Below are 17,974 nucleotides of genomic sequence, written 5' to 3'. Positions count from 1 at the left end.
GTAATACAAGACCACATTACGAAGACGCGATCCCAATATGTCCCTCACCTCATACTCATCTGAGGACCCTTGCACAAGAGGAGCCGGCGGCAGCAGTGGCCTCGTGAGGGGCCGACAAGGTTTTAACAGGGAAGTATGGAACACTGGGTGTATGCGCCATGAGGAGGGTATGGTTAGACGGAAGGCCATTTGGTTAATGACCCTCGAAATTCGGTACGGGCCAACAAAACGGGGAAGGAGCTTACGGCAACCTGGTATCCGTAGGTGGCGAGTGGATAACCAGACCTTATCCCCAACCGAGTAGCAAAGGGCCGGGGCACGATGTCTATTGGCCGCACGGCACATGGCGGTATGGGCTTCCTTCAAATGCACCAGGGTCTGAGCATGTATGCCCTTCAGATCCCTAATGCAGCCGGCTGCTGCAGGAGTTAATGCAGTGGAGAAGTCAGGGATGGGAAAGATTCTGGGATGTTGTCCATACATGGAATAAAACGGAGAGAACCTGGTGGCAGAATGAGGTACGTTGTTATATGCGAATTCTGCAAGGTGCAGTACTTGGAACCAGGTATATTGGTGTTGAAGAGAGAGACAGCGAAGATACTGTTCTAGTGTCTAGTTGACACGTTCGGTCTGGCCATCAGTCTCGGGGTGATATGATGACGAGAAATGAGCATCTATGCCCAGGAGACGAGTGAGGGAGCGCCAAAATCTAGAGGTGAACTGGGAACCCCTATCGGATATAACCACCGAAGGTAACCTGAAAAGACAGAATACAGACTGGAAAAACAATCTGGCTAGTGTCGGTGCTGAGGGAATGCCGATGCATGGGACGAAGCGTACCATCTTGGTGAATATGTCCACCACGACCCATATGGTATCATAACCCTGGACCTTCGGCAAATCGGTTATAAAGTCCATCGTTACCGTGTGCCAGGGATGGTGGGGGAATGGGTAGCGGTTGAAGCAGACCCAACGGACGCCCTTTAGTATTTTTACATTGAGCACAGATTGGGCAGTTTGAAATATAGTTAGTTACATCTCTGCGCATGGACGGCCACCAACACCATCTCTTTAATAATGCCAGGGTTTTTTGTTGCCCCGGATACCCGTTAACTGAAGCGTCATGAGACCACTCAAGAGCCTGAATGCGCGTGTCCGTGGTGGGGAGGAACAGTAGGCCCTGCATAAAGGGTAATCCCTCGTGATACACTAAATCCCATTCGCTAATGTCATTGGAATGTGTAGAAGCCCAACTGCAGACAGAACTGACCAGGCCGGTTGAAGGAGTGCATAGACAAATAACATGATTTTTGCCCAGGAGGTGTTCAGGGAACACAGGAAGGGATTCTCCTCCCTGTAAACGTGAAAGAGCATCTGCTTTGCCATGACCGGTGCCAGGACGATGTCGTATTGCAAAGTCATAGGTGGAGAAGAACAGGTGCCAACGGACTTGTCGACTGTTTCACATTTCAGGTTCGCCAGGTCTTGTAGGTTACGGTGGTCAGAATAAATGACGATTTGATTCTTTGCTCCCAACAAGTGGTGTCTCCAAAACTGAAATGCATCCTTAACAGCGAGCATCTCCTTTTCGGATACAGTATAGTGTTGTTCTGCAGCGGTGAACTTGCGGGAATGATAGGCGTTCGGGTGTAGCATCCCTGAGGCAGGACAATGTTGCGATAATACTGCCCGTAATGCAAATGATGAGGCATCTGCTTCCACTATAAAAGGCAAATCAGGGTTTGGGTGTTGCAGAATAGGAGCGGAAGTGAAGGCCGCCTTTAATGTCTCGAAAGCCAGATCCTGTGCTTTCGTCCAAACATATGGTTCTCGGGGGCTGGTCAGGCGAGTAAGCGGTGCAGCTATAGAGGAAAACCCTGCAATAAACCTTCTATAGAAATTTGCAAACCCGAGAAATGATTGCAAAGCCTTAACTGTCGGGGGTACTGGATAGTTCAGAACAACATCAACCTTGGCTGCAATTCATGGACAGACCTTTAGGAGTGATGTGAAACCCCAAGAAATCCACCTCTGTAACATGAAAGAGGCATTTCTCAGGCTTGGCAAACAGGGCGTTGGTCCTAAGCCTGTGGAGCACCTCTTTAACATGGGTTACGTGTGACAAGAATGAAGGGGAATATATCTGAATATCGTCTAGATAGACTATGACGAATATATCTAGGATATCATGGAAGATGTCATTCATGAATCTCTGAAATGTCGCAGGGGCATTGCAGAGTCCGAAGGGCATGACGGTATATTCAAAAAGTCCATGTCGGGTACAGAAGGCGGTCTTCCACTCATCCCCTTGTCTTATTCGAATAAGATTGTAGGCCCCCCTGAGGTCAAGTTTAGTAAAAAGTACGGCATGAGTAAGATTGTCTAGAAGGGGATTTATTAAGGGAATCGGGTATCGGTTCTTTATGGTGATTTGGTTGAGACGGCGGTAGTCTACACAGGGACTTAAGTCTCCTTCCCTTTTGGGGATGAAAAAGATGGGACTGGCAGCAGGGGACTGTGATGGGCGAATGTGGCTTATTCTTAAGGCGGTCTGAAGGTAGTCCTTGAGGGCCTGATCTTCCGTGGGAGACAAGGAATATATCCGACCACAAGGGATTACGGCGTCAGGGACGAGGTCGATAGGGCAGTCATGAGGTCTGTGTGGTGGGAGATCTTCAGCCTTTCTTTTGTCAAAAACATCCAGGTAATCCCTGTATTCTGCAGGTATGCCAGAAGCGCTGACTCTCACGACATGGTTAGGAGGGTCAGACTCCATATCATGCTCATCCGTGAGCTGCAAATGGGCCAAAGCGTCCAACACTTGAGAAGGGGAGGTCACCGGCTCAGGGTATACCAGGCAATGATTTTGACAATAGGGGGATTCGAATAACACCTTACTCTGGGCCCAATCAACGACTGGATTGTGGGTTCGCAACCAAGGAAGACCCAAGATGAGACCAAATTGTGGTGTCGTGATAAGATCCAATGAAAGGGTTTCTTTGTGTTTTTCGTGGATGACAAGGGTCAATGGTGCGGTCTGCTGCTTGATTGGGCCTGAGACGAGCGATGAACCGTCAACAGCTTGCACAGGTTCCGGTCGTCGTTTGTTCAAAACGGGTAAGTTAAGTGAGGCGGCTAATGCTATGTCGACATAGTTCACTGTGGCCCCTGAATCAATCGCTAAGTGAACCTGATGTGGAGTGTTGTCGGGGGAAACTAGAAGGGCCTGAATGTGCATGGGTCCCGATCATGTTGAAGGTGAGGAGGAAGAAAAGGGAGGACCCGTCCGAACCCCCTCATTTAGGGACGGGCTTTCCGAAAAACCTCCGCTTTAGGTTTAGGGCGTCGAGGACATTCCCGGACGTAATGGCCCTTCAACCCGCAGTAAAAGCATGCGTTGGAGGTTCTACGGCGTTCCCTTTCTGTAGCTGTAATATGGCTACGGACCCCGCCGATTTGCATAGGCTCGCTAGTGGAGTCGTTGATGCTTGGGTTCGAAAAAGGAACAGATTTCTTAGCCTCAACTCTTCTCTCAGCCCTTCGGGCATCGACCTGTAGTGACAGATCCACAAGTTCGGGATATTGTGCCGGCAGCAAAGGTACAACTGCCAGTGCATCTTTCATAGCCTCATTAAGACCACGATAAAACACCACAGCCTTTTTATTCTCTGGCCATGCTGTCTCCACTGACAATTGGTTGAAGCGAGTAATGTAATCGACCAGTGGACTCTTACCTTGGGCCAATTCTAATAACTCTAGATCCCGTGTCTGTGCTTCGTGTCTGGTATCAAACACTCTCGTCATTTCTGTGATTAGCAAATCGAAATCGTATAGTACGGGGCTGTTTGTTTCTAGCAATGGGTTGGCCCAGGCGGCTGCTGTGCCTCCCAGGTGTGAAAGTGTGAATGCCGCCTTCGTTGTAGAATCGGGAAAAGCTAGGGGGCGGCATAAAAAATGAAGTTTGCACTGATTAATGAAAGTGCGAAATTTGCTAGGATCTCCCTGAAACTTTTCGGGAGGGGCCAGAGGGAACGGCGTGGGAACGTAGACCGGGGCAGGAGTCGTAACAGGAGCCGGTGGGTTCATCTGGGAAGAGCTATCCCCGAACTCAGGATCAGGAGGGAGTGCGTGGCGTTCGCTCTGTATAGTGTCAAGTCGCGGATGGATAGCAGCCGTGGCAGCAGACATATCAGCTCTGAGAACCGTAATGGCCTGGACTAAAGCAGCCACCTGGTCCCCGGCGGCGGCATCCATAGCCAAGGCAGAGAAGGCTTCTCAGTCTGTCACAACGAAACCTCTGCGATGTCTATGGGTACCTCCGTCCCCAAGCACCAGCGAAGGAAAGAATAATATACTCCTTCACCAGTTATTGAGGCCACAGGTGCAAAGGGTCAGGAACACGGGTACCAGGTGCTGTAAGGGAAGAGCAGGTAAGTGTGAGTATAAAGCAATAACCTGGGGATGACCAATAATCAAGAAAATGGAGTGGGACCTACCTACCATGGGAGAGGAACCAGGATGGGGAGGTATCCGGGGGCGCTGGGGCCAGACCCCCTTTACTTGGGGCTTGACGTGGGGCTTGACGTGGGGCTTAGGTGAAGTCCAAAACAACCTTGAGCCAAAGGGGAGTTCCAGAAGCAGTTCCAAAATGTCCAAAGAAAGAAGTGTCCAAGATCCGAGGAAGACAAAATTCTAAAGTTCCAGAAGCCAAGTCCGAAATCCGTAGGAAGCAGGTCCAATGGTGCAAGCCAGAAAGTCCAAAATCCACAAGGCAAAGTCCGGGCAACCAAATCCAAGGAGCAGGCAAGACAGTCCACAATCACCAGAAACCAGGGTCCAAAAAGCCAGAAGGTCAAGATCCAGGAAAAACACAATGCCACTTGAAATGCTGAAAACAGCTGAGAAGCGCGGAAGTGCGGCTTCAGTGTGCCTTTGAGCCGGTGCTTGGGTCACGTGATTGCTTCCTCATTGGGACACGTGAGTGGCGTCGCGTATGACGTGACCCTTGCAACCGGGAAGCGGCAACAGGATTGGCTGGGCGGCCGCCCCTTCAGCATCACGTGAGCGATGCCCACGTGACCAGGAAGCCGGGGTGGTGAAGACCGATCCCCCCCCAGCGCCATCGCGGCCACAGTTTCCATGACGCTGCGTGCCGCCTCCCCCATGCGGGGACCCCGGCGCTACGGCTTCTGAAGGGGTGCGCCCGGGAAGGACCACCGCCGCAGGTAGGGTGTCACTGGGAGGCGGGCGGTGTTATGCTCTGGGAGGTGGGCGGTGTTGTGCGACTCGTGACAGAAAGCCCCAGAGAGCAGGGAGAGAAAGCCCCAGAGAGTAGGGTGTGAAAGCCCCAGAGAGTAGGGAGTGAAAGCACCAGAGAGTAGGGAGTGAAAGCCCCAGAGAGTAGGGAGTGAAAGCCCTAGAGAGTAGGGAGTGAAAGCCCCAGAGAGTAGGGAGAGAAAGCCCCAGGGAGCAGGGAGAGAAAGCCCCAGGGAGCAGGGAGAGAGAGAAAGCCCCAGGGAGCAGGGAAAGAAAGCCCCAGGGAGCAGGGAGAGAAAGCCCTGGAGAAGGGAGAGAAAGCCCTGAAGCAGGGAGAGAAAGCCCCAGAGAGCAGGGAGAGAAAGCCCCAGAGAGCAGGGAGAGAAAGCCCCAGAGAGCAGGGAGAGAAAGCCCCAGGGAGAGAAAGCCCCAGAGCAGAGAGAGAAAGCCACAGAGAGCAGGGAGAGAAAGCCCCAGAGAAGGGAGAGAAAGCCCCGGAGAAGGGAGAGAAAGCCCCGGAGAAGGGAGAGAAAGCCCCGGAGAAGGGAGAGAAAGCCCTGGAGCAGGGAGAGAAAGCGCCAGAGAGCAGGGAGAGAAAGCCCCAGAGAGCAAGGAGAGAAAGCCCCAGAGCAGGGAGAGAAAGCCCCAGAGAGCAGGGAGAGAAGGCCCCGGAGAAGGGGGAGAAAGCCCCAGAGAAGGGAGAGAAAGCCCCAGAGCAGGGAGAGAAAAAAACATACCCAAGGTGAGAAGTGAAGCAGAAATGAATCCCAACGTGGGGAGAGCCAGGAAGCTTCCCAGAGTGGGGCGTGAGATCAAGAAAAGCCCAGAGTGGGGAGAAAATAAGAACATCACAGCAGGGAAAATACAGTAAATATCACTGTCGTATAGGCGCATCATAAATAACCAATAAATAAATAAATATTTTTCAAAAGCAGTATTTTTGTCTCCTACTTGTTCTCTCCCTCACTACCCTCACCATACCTTTTATAATGTTCAATTACTCAACACTTCTCTCTCCCCCCACCCTTCCGACCACTAACTTTGCAGGCTTTTTAACTTCAAAAGTCTCAACTCTGCGTTCCTCCTTTCTCTCCCCTCTTCCTTTGCTTCTCCTCTCCCCTCTTCTTCTCGCCATTCTCTGCTGCCCCTCTCTGCCTCCTTTTCATCCCTCTCTTCTTTTGCTCTTCCAATGGATTCAGATACTTCTTTGTACCTACACTACTGCCTCCCCTCTTGATCATATCCCTTCGGCCTCAATTCCTTCCATCTACCCATTTCTTGTTCCTCGTCTCATCTTCTTGATTAATCTCTCCCTTGCTACCTCGACTTTTCCCTCTTCCTTCAAGCATGCCGTCATCATCCCCTTTCTCAGAAAGCCTACCTTGGATTCCTCCTTGTCATCTAACTTTCGACTTCTTGAGCAAATGTCCTCTTTCTTGCACCTTCACTCTCTTCTTCCGCCCCTCCAATCTGATGTTTGCGGAATTTGCACTTTTACATGTCTCAAACCCGCTACTCTCTGTCCGGCACAACAAACTATCTTCAATTCTCATCCTTTTGGACCCCTCTGCTGCTTCTGATATTGTTGATCACGTTATTCTGCTTTCCTCCCTTTCTTCCATTGGCTTTTCTGGGTCTGTTCTTAAGTTGCTCGAATCTCATCTTTCTAGGTGTTCTCACTTGGTGTCTTGGGCTGGTCAACTCTTTTCCTCTCATCTGCTTCCCTTTGGTCTCCCTTAGGGTTTTGTTCTTGGTCCCCTCTGTTTCCCTCCATGCTCTCAACAGATCGTTCAATCTTTTGATGGCACTCCTCTTTTTTTGTTCTCTTTTTCTTCGATGTCTCATTCTGTCTTCTGCTGTTAGAGCTTGAATGGCTTCTTGTTTTCTTCGCCTTAATCACATCAAGACGGGGATCCTTCATGTCCCTCCTACCTCTCCCCCTTTCATGCCCCTTCACCTCTACCCTCTGGGGTATTAGCAGGGTCATCTTTGACCCCTCCCTTTCTTTTTTCACATCTCTACTACAGCTCGCTCCGCTCGTTACCATCACTATACTCTTTGGCGTGCTTGTCCCTTTCTTTCTTTTTGGGCTACTAAGCTCCCGTTCTCTTCCTTAGTCTTCTATCAGCTCAAACTATTGTTCTGTTTCTTTACTTGGCCTTCCTTCCTCTCATTGAAGCCCTTTGCGCTCAAAGTACAACTCTGCTATCCGCTAACTCCTTCAGCTCTGTTCCCGCTCCTCGGTTTCTCCTGCTCTTCTCTGTACGTCTCTTCTTTCCTTTGATCTCGATCTTCTCTTTCACTTTCTCCGTTTTATATTCGAGTCTTTACATGGTCTTGCCCATGCCTATCTCTGCTCCTTGGTATCTTTCTTTACTCCTCCACGGTCCCTTCGTTCTCGGTCCCTTCCTCTCCTCTGTTCCAAAAACCCTGCACTGCTTCTCACTTTTCTTCCTTCTCGCTCCTTGCCCCTAAGGATTGGAAACACTCCTCCATTGCACTCTTCTTTTCATCCTTCCATGTCTTTCAGACTAAATGAAAGGTTAATTTGCTTCATTCTCTCTCCCATTCCTAACGCTGCTGTTTGTACTCCTATCGTTTTCACACAATCTGTACCACTGTTTATTAACTTATTATTGTCAAGGCGCTGTGGCGGAAGCGCTCTACAAATCCAAAAAAAGAAAACAACAATAATATACACAGGAAGGGGAGAGAGGGGTGCGGAGTAAGAACACCACCGAGTGGGAGGCAAGGTTGTGAGAACTCCAGGAAGAGAAATGACTGACAGGTTCCACAGTGAGAGGAAGTGGAACAAGGCTTCTCATTAATTCTTGGGAGAGTTCCTAACACTCAGGAAAAATCATGTATGATCTGGACTCACCGAGAAGGGACAGGGGTGGGAGTCAGAAGCCAGCAGCCAAGCCCTCACATGCAAACCTCACTAAGATAAGCACTTCTATTTTTGTTTTGTGAGGCAGATGTTTTCTTTTAGGGATAGAGATGGGTTAGAATAGGATTCTGGACAGAAAACTGTTATTAGTTGATGGACATTCGGACGAGCACGATCACATCGTTCTTTATTAGAATAGGAGAAGCTAATAAGGATAGGCTTTTTGACACTAACCACAAATAAAGGAGTGTTTGCACCTTGTCTCATTGTCGGAGTCCTGATGCTGTCCTACCCCCTTAGGATCACAGAGCTTGGCGAAGGTGGGACACTAGGGTGTCCTGCATCGACAGCACTATTCCTAATACTTGGAGCATGACTCTAGTACGAATGTCCTCATAAGATAGCAGCATAAAGGGTGCATTGTTGGTTCCAAAAGTCACTAGTTCAGCATCACACATTTTCAGTACTACCCAAGGACTTCATAGTTATAGTGCAATATCATTTGGGTGAATATCTTATCCCTGCAGCCTTCTGAAACTGAAGTTGAACAGTTTAACAGTGTAGACGGGAGAGGTTTGAGAAAGAGAACTCTCCTAGTTAGGTCATGAAGTGTACTTTTGTTGCGACCCCCAACCCTCTGAGCATGAACATGGCCAGGTTGTAGAATCAATTGTACTTTCTGGATTACTAAGGTGCGGCTTCCCGATTATTACTCAGTGTTACTTCTCTGTTCACGCGCATTAAGTTTATACTTCAGGGTGAGAGTTCCAGAACGGCCGGTCATAGATGTGACTGGAAGGGCATTCAAACATTTCATATAGCTTTCCTGCCCCGGCTGGGGGGCAGACATGCGTTTAATGGCCTGCTACCCCAAGCAAAGTGAGGACCTCCGCTCTGGCTGTGGGCTGGTAAATGCCACATCCGCCCTCCTGCTAAGACGTGAAAGCTAGTCGCAGCCCTGGATTTACTGGGGTGCGGATAGTGTCTTTTTTTTTTACTTTCGACAGGACATCAGCTCAGTGCAAACTCATCTCCCAGAGAAAAACAAATGTAAACAAAGTGGCCACCACCATTGAAATGGAAAAGGGACATGTTCCAAAATGGCCGGCATCATCTGAAAAGTGACCTAATGTGAAGGCATCATGAAGCACGACACAGGCAGCAGATTTAAAGTTCTAATGAAAACTATTAACTTAAATGACAGGATGTTTGAAGGCCTCACTTACCCTATGTTAAGGTAGGATTTCCCTACCTAAAGAAATGAAGGAAAGTCTCAGTCATGAAGTCCAACCTAAAATTCTGTATATGTCCAAAACCTATCCTTGCCCTCACAACTAAAGCTAAACATTGTGTAGGGATGTCAACAATAAAAGATAAAGTGTTCAAAATAAAGTTCTGAGCTTCTTCCAGCTCCTGGTTTCCTATGCAGCTCCCCTTCCCCAAGTTCAAAGACAATTCCACAAAGTCTAGGGGTTCCCTTCCCCAAGAAGACAGCACAGTTCCAAAAAGGGTCTCGATGCGCCCTTCTTCAAGATAGTAACAACGTTCATAAGGTCTCAGGGTTCCCTTCCCCAAGAAGACAGCACAGTTCCAAAAAGGGTCTCGATGCGCCCTTCTTCAAGATAGTAACACAGTTCATAAGGTCTCAGGGTTCCCTTCCCCAAGACTTTAACTTGCCAACTTGTACTTAGTCTCAATCTCTCAAAATTCAAAAACCAGTTCCAGGTCAGCTTTACACTACTTTTGCTTCCGTGACAGTTCATACAGATTGCTTTCTTCTCCCTCACTTCAGAAATCTATTGTGTCCACTTCCCTTTGCTTTCTGTATAGTTCTATGTTTTTTACAAATAGGGTATCCCAGTCAAGGAACAGTTGTCGGACCACACGGTCAACCAATTACAGGTCATGGAACCAGTAACCCCAGGCTTTCTAGACCACATAGGTTGTTCTGTATCTATGTGCTGTTTCACACTCACTTGGCTTTTCCTCGTCAGACTCTTGGCTTTGCCACAATACGTTCTCTTTACCAGTCTCTTGACTTTGCTGGTATACAGTGAATTAAACGAATCCAAAATAATGAATGAATTCATAATGATTCCAAAAGAATGAAAAATAAATATTTTTGGGGTAAAAATATATATGGGTGGAGTTTAAGGGGTTAAAACGGGTGGGGAGGGGGTCGGGGCTGACTTTCAAACATAGGAAAACAGGGGCTTGGGGTGTATCCCCAAAATTAAAAAAAGAAATAAACAAAATTGATATTTTTCATTGTTATATGTTCATTATGAATTCATTCTCTGTTATTTCATTCGTTTAAATCAAATGCAACCAACTTTGCCGCAATGCGGTTTCCCACACAGTTCACTTTGCGGTGCCCTCTTTCCTTCACCACATTTGCTTTCCAGCAGTATTCCATGCTTGCTTTCCACTGCATTTCATATAGTTCGATTTTTGGGTTTAATATCCTGTCTGCTCATAGCTGCGTCAAAGGCTTTCTCTTAGTTCGCTATTCAATGATTTGCAGCTTTTACCTGTTGCGTACAGTTCATCTTGTCTGTGTTATTCCTTACAACCCGCTGCTTTAGGTTCACTCTATCGTGCACATACACTTCCATTCATTCGGCATTTACTTTGTCTTTCTATCCGCCCCCAGGAGCACCCCGGTTCGAGTGCTCTCTGCTTTTCACTCACCGGCCCCTCGCGTCTCCTCCGGGCGGCTGCTTGCTCGGTTTCTGCTACGCCGGCATGGTTTCTTCAGATGGTGAGCCCCGCTCGCGCTTCGCCTTCTCTCTGTGGGTTGCCAGCAGCTCCGCCCACTTCACGCGGGTGCTGCCGGTAACTCCGTGGCTGCAGCTCCTGCTGCCGACACCCAAGCAATGAGGCTCCCACCTCTGTGGTCCTCACTATCACTGCTTGCGTCTTCCTCTTCTATCTGTCTGTTCTCTCTCTATCTTTGTCTTCCACTTGTCTCCACCCGTCCATGTTATTTCTCTCTCTTCCACACTACAACTTGCTGCTCCACACTACTACTACCATACACCCCACCTTCTCCCCAGTCATACTTCTTTCACTTTTACAACCACTTCCCATTCACCCCCTACACTACACTCCCGATAACAGTCCCCTCGCTAGCGATACATTAACACTCACTGATCAGTACCACTTGCACCCACCAACCAATACCTCACCTTTTCAAACATTGCCTCCACACTCCAATCCACCATCTTTCCTCCTGCGGTCTCTTAGTGCACTACCACCTCCTCCTCTGACCACACTCAAACTAGCCACAGCTTCCTGTTTCCTGTTGCCTCATTTATCTGCCTTCCAATCCTCCGATTAGTTTCTGACCCTGTCAATCTGGCCCAGAAAGGATCAGAGCCACAGGAAATGTGTGTTAAGCCTCACCTCTTCTCGCCACACTGGACAGCCGTGCTGCAACAATGGCAGCCCACGCTGCAAAGTTTCCAGGTTTGTGTTAGGGGACTGTGGTGTGGTGTCGCTCAAGGTAAGTGTAGTTCCGTTGATCGGTGCCACTCTACTTTACGTCCATGGTGGTCTAGGGCACGGGCAGCAGTTTTTCTTGTTGCGCGGCATCCGGAAAAGCCGCTTAGGAGCCCCAGCTGCTTTTTCATAGGATCTCTCTCCGGGTTGCATTGGTTTGCAGATCACGTAGGGCCTGGAAATACTGCATAGGAGCTCAGGCTCCACCTTTCGCTGGTTCTCCCTATACTGCCTGCATCACGTGGGTCACTAAGGGGTTGCTGTCCTGCGGGGGCCCTCTTTGCCTGGCTGTTGCTTCTCTGACAGTTCTAGAAAAGAAAAGGAGAACTTGGGCAGCATTTTTCTCACACAGCATGATCCATGTTGGTTCTGCACATGTAAAGACTGGCACTTGGCGATGGGACAGGGCAGGAGATGGGGCCCTCTAAACTGCCACGTTCCCCCTTTGGGTTAGACCGGCTCTGGCGTCCACCCAGATAGAGGTGTTCCCATCTCCCTGTGACAAGGTCACGCGACTGACCTTATCACAATACTTAATGTGGATGTTCTTATCTTTCCACTTAGAATCCCTTCAGGCTACGAGACAGCAATTCCAGCGGTAAGATGGTCCTTCCTAGTCTGATGTAACGTCCATACATACTATGCATAATGACGTAATAGCATAAGGTCAGACTCTGGGGTCACCAGGTGAGACTGACCGATCTGTTCACAGGTCTACTCCTGTGTGAATCAAGCGCATATCTCCAACACACACACACATCCCTCACACACACACACACACACACCTCACACACACACTCTCTCAACCTCACACACACACCTCTCACACACACACTCTGTCAACCTCACACACACACACACACAGATCCCTCACACACATTCCTCACACATACACACACCCCTCACACACACACACACACATCCCTCACACACACACACCTCTCACACACACACAGACACATCCCACACACACACATCCCTCACACACACCCCCACACACACACACTCGCCCTCATGCATAGAGGGAGCGCAGCTGCTGATGAAGACACACAGACCTGCTCACACAAGGAGTATCACACATTCTGACTTTGCGTGCATTGGCACCTCTCGTGGTCCGTTAAGGACAGTGTGCAGTGTTAATGAGTCTTGCCCACATCAGTGGGCATATTCTGCTATGCTTTTCATTTGGGGCACAGATAAAAGCAAAAACACTGAAGTAAAATGTGACGAAATCACAAGAAGGTGCGGTTACCTTATCGAAGCAGACGAGGTTGAGGGTGCCGCAGACGTTGATCCGCGCAGGACTGATGCAAAAGATGCCCTTTCTTGCCAGTCTCTTCTGGGCGAAGATGATGCCCACAGTCAGAGCCGCAGGTAGAGCAGGTGGCACCGCAATGGTGATGACGTCCAGCGCCTTCTTCACCACCTCGCCAGCAGCCTCCTGAAGAGCAACACAAGCAGGTAGCATATTAGGTTATTAGGTTTGCACAAGGGCTCCCTTTAATCTGCAGGGGCCTAGCTCTACACTCTGGCAGGCTGGCAAGAGAGGAGAACTTGCATGGCAGCAAATGGTCATCATTTAGCAAGACTTGGCCAGATTCAGACTAAAGCCAAAGGTTTAGCACTCCAGCAATGGCTGCCAACCCTATGGGTATAGACTACAGCTGTCCCCTCTAGTGAGGTGTCGTGAGAGTGCTTAACGGCAGGTAGAGTGCACTCGTCACAGTCCCAGACTCTAGCTGCTCTGAAGGTGATCTAAAGTACTGCTTATAAGTCCCCAGAAGGGCCGGGTCCTGCTCAGTACTAGAGCTCCAACCGCCTCCCCGCTTCCTCAGACCCCTCTTTACTGCCATGCCCATCACTCCACTGCACACCCTGCCTCCCCAAGCATGGCACAAAAAGTCTGACAATGGATGATACCCACTGGACAGCAAACAAATAGGGCTTGTCTTGCCGGAAGCTTGAAGAAAGCAGCCGCGATGGCTTCCGACAAGTGGAATTGGGTCTACTGGCTTTGTCACAGTGGCAATCGAGCGTTCCATTGGGAAGACTTTAGTCAAAGCATATGAAGGGCCACCTACAAAAGCCCGCTCCAACAATATTCTTTAGAGCTGGTCTACTGCATAATATGGTTCCATGTCTTCTATTTGCAGGGATATTATCGCCATCCAAAGATATCACGATATGTTTGCAGTGATATTAAGGCATGGAACATGCGGGGGACACACCCACAAACCCCGCTCCCAAAAACCCCAAAAATGATCCCCCCCAAAAATATCGCCTATGGCCGTTGCAGATGACCATATTTGCGGCGATATTTTTGGTGGGGATAATATGCAGTGATACCCATAATATGCCAAGTAGGCGTCAAGGTATTAGGTTGCTATGTAAGTGTTAGAAGCAATGTTTCCATTTGATGTGGGGAAGGGGATAAGGCAAGGTTGTGTCCTTGTCCCCTTACTCTTTAGGATATATATATAAATGAAATAATTGTGGCATTGGTTCAGGGGTGTATGGATTGCCCAAAAATTGGCAAGGATATTTACTCATTCCTGTTCTATGCAGATGATGCAGTGATGTTATCTATTTTCCCACAAGGCTTAAAGGTGAATTTAAATATATTTCTTAATAAATGCAAGGAACTTGAATTGGAATTAAATACTGACAAAACAAAGACTATGGTCTTTAAACGACAGTTCTCGAAGCGTAGTGCACTAAACATCTATGCTAATAATGTAAATTAGAACAGACGTTGTAGTAGGATTATCTAGGAATTCAATTTCACGAGAACTGTGGATGGTCCTCTCAGCTCACCAAAGCCTGTACCAATTTGGGAAAATATTCTGGGGCTACAAACTGCTTCTTTAGAAGACATGGGAGTGGGGCTATTTCCCCTGCCCTTCAGTTATATCGAAAGTGGGCAATCCCAGCCTCCATTTTTGGTGTAGACGTTTGGGGTTACGGCACCTCTCGATACAATTGAAAACGGTTTTTGTAAATGTACTCTTTCTGCCACAAAGCTCGGCGACAGCATTAGGACACCTGGATTTGGACATTTGGATGGGTGACTTACTTGCCTTAAAGCCAGTTTACTATTGGGTTGGATTCTGGAATACGGACGCTTTGGGAAAGTATCGAGATGCATTAAGACCTCTCCTGAGCCTGAGGGAGGGACTGCGGGGGGGGAATGTATCCCGTTGGTAGCCCACGTCAAGAAGCAATTAATAGGACTAAACGAAGTTGCATTATGGGAAACAACTGAGATAATAGATAAATCAGCTCCACTTAGAATTAAGAACGCAGTGATTAGAAGGAAACAATAAATGATGATAGAAGTAGCCAGAAACCTTAAACTGGGCCTGGATTATTTGCAGAGAAAATCAGTTTTTGGCTATGAATGTTATCGAGACTATATGCAGCCGCCATATGAGAGATCCCTGTATACCGGGTTTAGGATGGGAACGCTACATTTAGCGTCCTTTATCAGAACGTGGAGCTAGGGTGGGCTAGGCACATGTCCTCTTTGTGGCTTGGGTATGGAAACGATCACTCATTTTCTGTTTATTTGTGTTAAACTGAAAGATCTGGGAAGGCAATGTCCAAGGCCACTGTTTAGAGTTGCCAGACTGCGATCTACTATTGAAGCCTTGAGGTTCTGCAGAATGGCCACTGAGCAGCATCTAATCCCGCTACATCCCTAGGGCCTGGCTGCTCAGATTGCAACAATTACAACAACGCTAGGGGCGATGGTAGTACAATGGTCTGCACATAGTGAGCACATTGCAAGGTGTAGTCGCTGCCTATTACATACGATTTTAATGAGGCTGCAAGCAAGCTCTCCTCTTTTTATGAAATGCGAAGATTGATATTATTTTGTCTTTTTTAAGATTATTCTTAAATGGGGATGAAATTGCAGAAACGGTTCTTTTTTAACTAGAAAAAATGAAGGTTTCATTCTTTTATTAATTCTGTTTTGAAATGTGATTCTGTATGTTTGTTTTTATATGTTGTTATTTTATGGTTTTTACACCAAATAATGTATTTCAAATGTCCATTTTGGCTCAGGAAGGTTCTCAGATGTGTGAAGTGCCCTCACTTGCTATTCTCAACGCATGACCACCAATGGCCTAGGGTACATTTGACTTCACAAGGGACTTCCACACGTGATGTGCTCTAGAGCACAGAGACCAGCGGTGCGGTTCCCAGTGTTAGGACTCGAGCACCATGAAGTCCAGCTGACCCATGGCTCAGTCGGCTTCCCAGAACCTTCAGGCCTTCTGCCCACTGATATAGACACGTTTTGGGGGTAGAACTCTCATGTAGATGTCCCTCCCTCTCAGAGCCCTTTCAACTCTCCTAAAATTCAAAGATGCCCAGCTGAAGTTCAGAAGAGCAGTGAATACCTACTTCTCCCGCTCCTCCTATGGGATGTAGCCCACTGATATTTTACCTTATCCCGACACCCCTCCTCGTCCACCCACTTTGTATCCTCCTAGTTCTTAAAAACGATCATGGGGTCATGAATATTCGCTGAATACTCTTAGTAAAGAAATGCTGCTGACTATCAAGGTTTCTCACAGGAGAACAGACATCTCACGGTGCCATGTCTCAGAATCAGAGATCACAGACATCAATTATAGAGAGCCATGGGCATTTCCCTTCTGTGGAGCACTATGCACGATGCACAGTTTGATCTTGAGCATAATGATGGCATTCGCGTCCAGGCTAGTTGAGGGGACTTGCACGTCGTGAGCTAGACTCATTGCAGAGTGCTTTCCAAGTGATCCATGTGGCCTGGTAAGCTGTCCAGTCATTTGGTCGACAGACAAATGGTCGACGCAATTTGGTCGAAAGACAAATGGTTGAATTTTTTTTAAATTTATATATATATATTTTTCAGGTTTTCGTTTAGGAAAAAAAGGGGGTTTTTAGCAAAAAAATGGGGTTGGGGGGGACCCCCCCAAAAAAAAAAAAAGTGAAAATACAAAAACTAAAAAAATTTGACCATTTGTCTTTCGACCAAATTGCGTCGACCATTTGTCCTGTCGAACATTTATTTTCGACCAAATAACCTGTAACCGCCTGGTCCTTCAGAAGGTATACGCACCCCGTTTAGGGAGAAGACGCAGACAGCATAGATCATTCCGATGGTTGCAGCCAAGATGAGACAAAGCAGGAACCTCAAGGAGTCCCTGTAGAGCTTGAAGTTCATGGGCTTGGGGAACAGAATGGAGCGCACAAGGTCCCCTTTGGCAGTGTTGAAACCTGAATAAAAAAAAAAAATCCTCAATCCACTGGCAGTATGCAAAGTAATACAAATACCCTGGATAGCAAAGTCACACTAATGTACAAATAGGAAAGACCCATTAGCGATTCATTTGGACAAGGTACTGCAGCCCATAGTACACAAAGCTACTACCTATCCAGGGATGCTTCCCGTTTTTGGAGTATTCTGAAAGATGGATAATGCCATTTTAGTATCCTTTGATGTAAAGAGACTCTATACCTCGATTCCTCGTGAGGGTGGTGTAGAAGCATTAGAATGGGTTTTGCTAAGAGAAGAGAATTGTCAGGCTTCAAAGGAATTTGGAATTGAATTTACCAAAATAATATCACACAATAACTTCTTCAGATGTGAATCACAGCTTTATCTGCAAGTATCGGCCACTTCTAGGGGGTCCTCCATCGCCCCAGCGTATGCACATCTTTTCATGTTTCATTTTGAAACAGAAAATGTGCTAGAGCATCCAGTATGGTCACCTAGACTAGTTATTTGGAAACGTTTTATTGATGACATTTTTGTTGTCTGGAGAGGGGTAAGAAATTCATTAGGGGAGTTTCTGACCTTCCTCAACAACATACACGATCACATCAAATTCACGATGGAAAAAGGAACCCCCAAATGACACTTCTTGGATGTGGAGTTAGAACTAAAAGAGGGGAAGATGAGAAGACATTTCAAAAACCTACATATGTCAACAATTCCCTTCATTACTTGAGTCAACATCCCAGGTACCTGGAGAATAACCTTCCATACAGTCAGTCCTTACGATTGAAACGACTAGTATCTAATGGAGAAACACTGAAAGCGGAGAGTGAGAAGATGGCCACTCGGTATAAGGAAAGAGGGTATCCAGCAGGCATCAAAGATACTGCACAAAACAGATCAATCTAAGAAGAGAGGAGTTATTAACTCCAAAAATCAAGGAAAGTGAAATTCCTTTCCTGTACACACTAAATTCACCAGGTGACGAGACTAATCAGGAAGAATTGGAGACCGACTGAATTAGATCCTCAGCTCCATAGACCTTTCCCACAACCACTCCT

General features: G+C 47.6%; 1 protein-coding gene across 1 annotated transcript in view; it reads right to left on the bottom strand.

Annotated features, from left to right (window-relative positions):
- The window catches only part of LOC138491098 (probable cation-transporting ATPase 13A4), a 1,104,196-nt gene that overhangs the window by 456,470 nt on the left and 629,752 nt on the right, over positions 1–17,974 (bottom strand). Inside the window, exons 11-12 of the mRNA XM_069617413.1 lie at positions 16,755–16,912; positions 12,900–13,088 (exon numbers count right to left, since the gene is read on the bottom strand). Coding sequence (XP_069473514.1) covers positions 12,900–13,088; positions 16,755–16,912 — 347 coding nt within the window. The remainder of the gene's footprint in view (positions 1–12,899; positions 13,089–16,754; positions 16,913–17,974) is intronic.

This window comes from Ambystoma mexicanum, chromosome 10 (assembly GCF_040938575.1).
Source record: "Ambystoma mexicanum isolate Mex_15411 chromosome 10, UKY_AmexF1_1, whole genome shotgun sequence".
Lineage (NCBI taxonomy): Eukaryota > Metazoa > Chordata > Amphibia > Caudata > Ambystomatidae > Ambystoma > Ambystoma mexicanum.
This window is presented reverse-complemented; position numbering and strand designations above follow the sequence as displayed.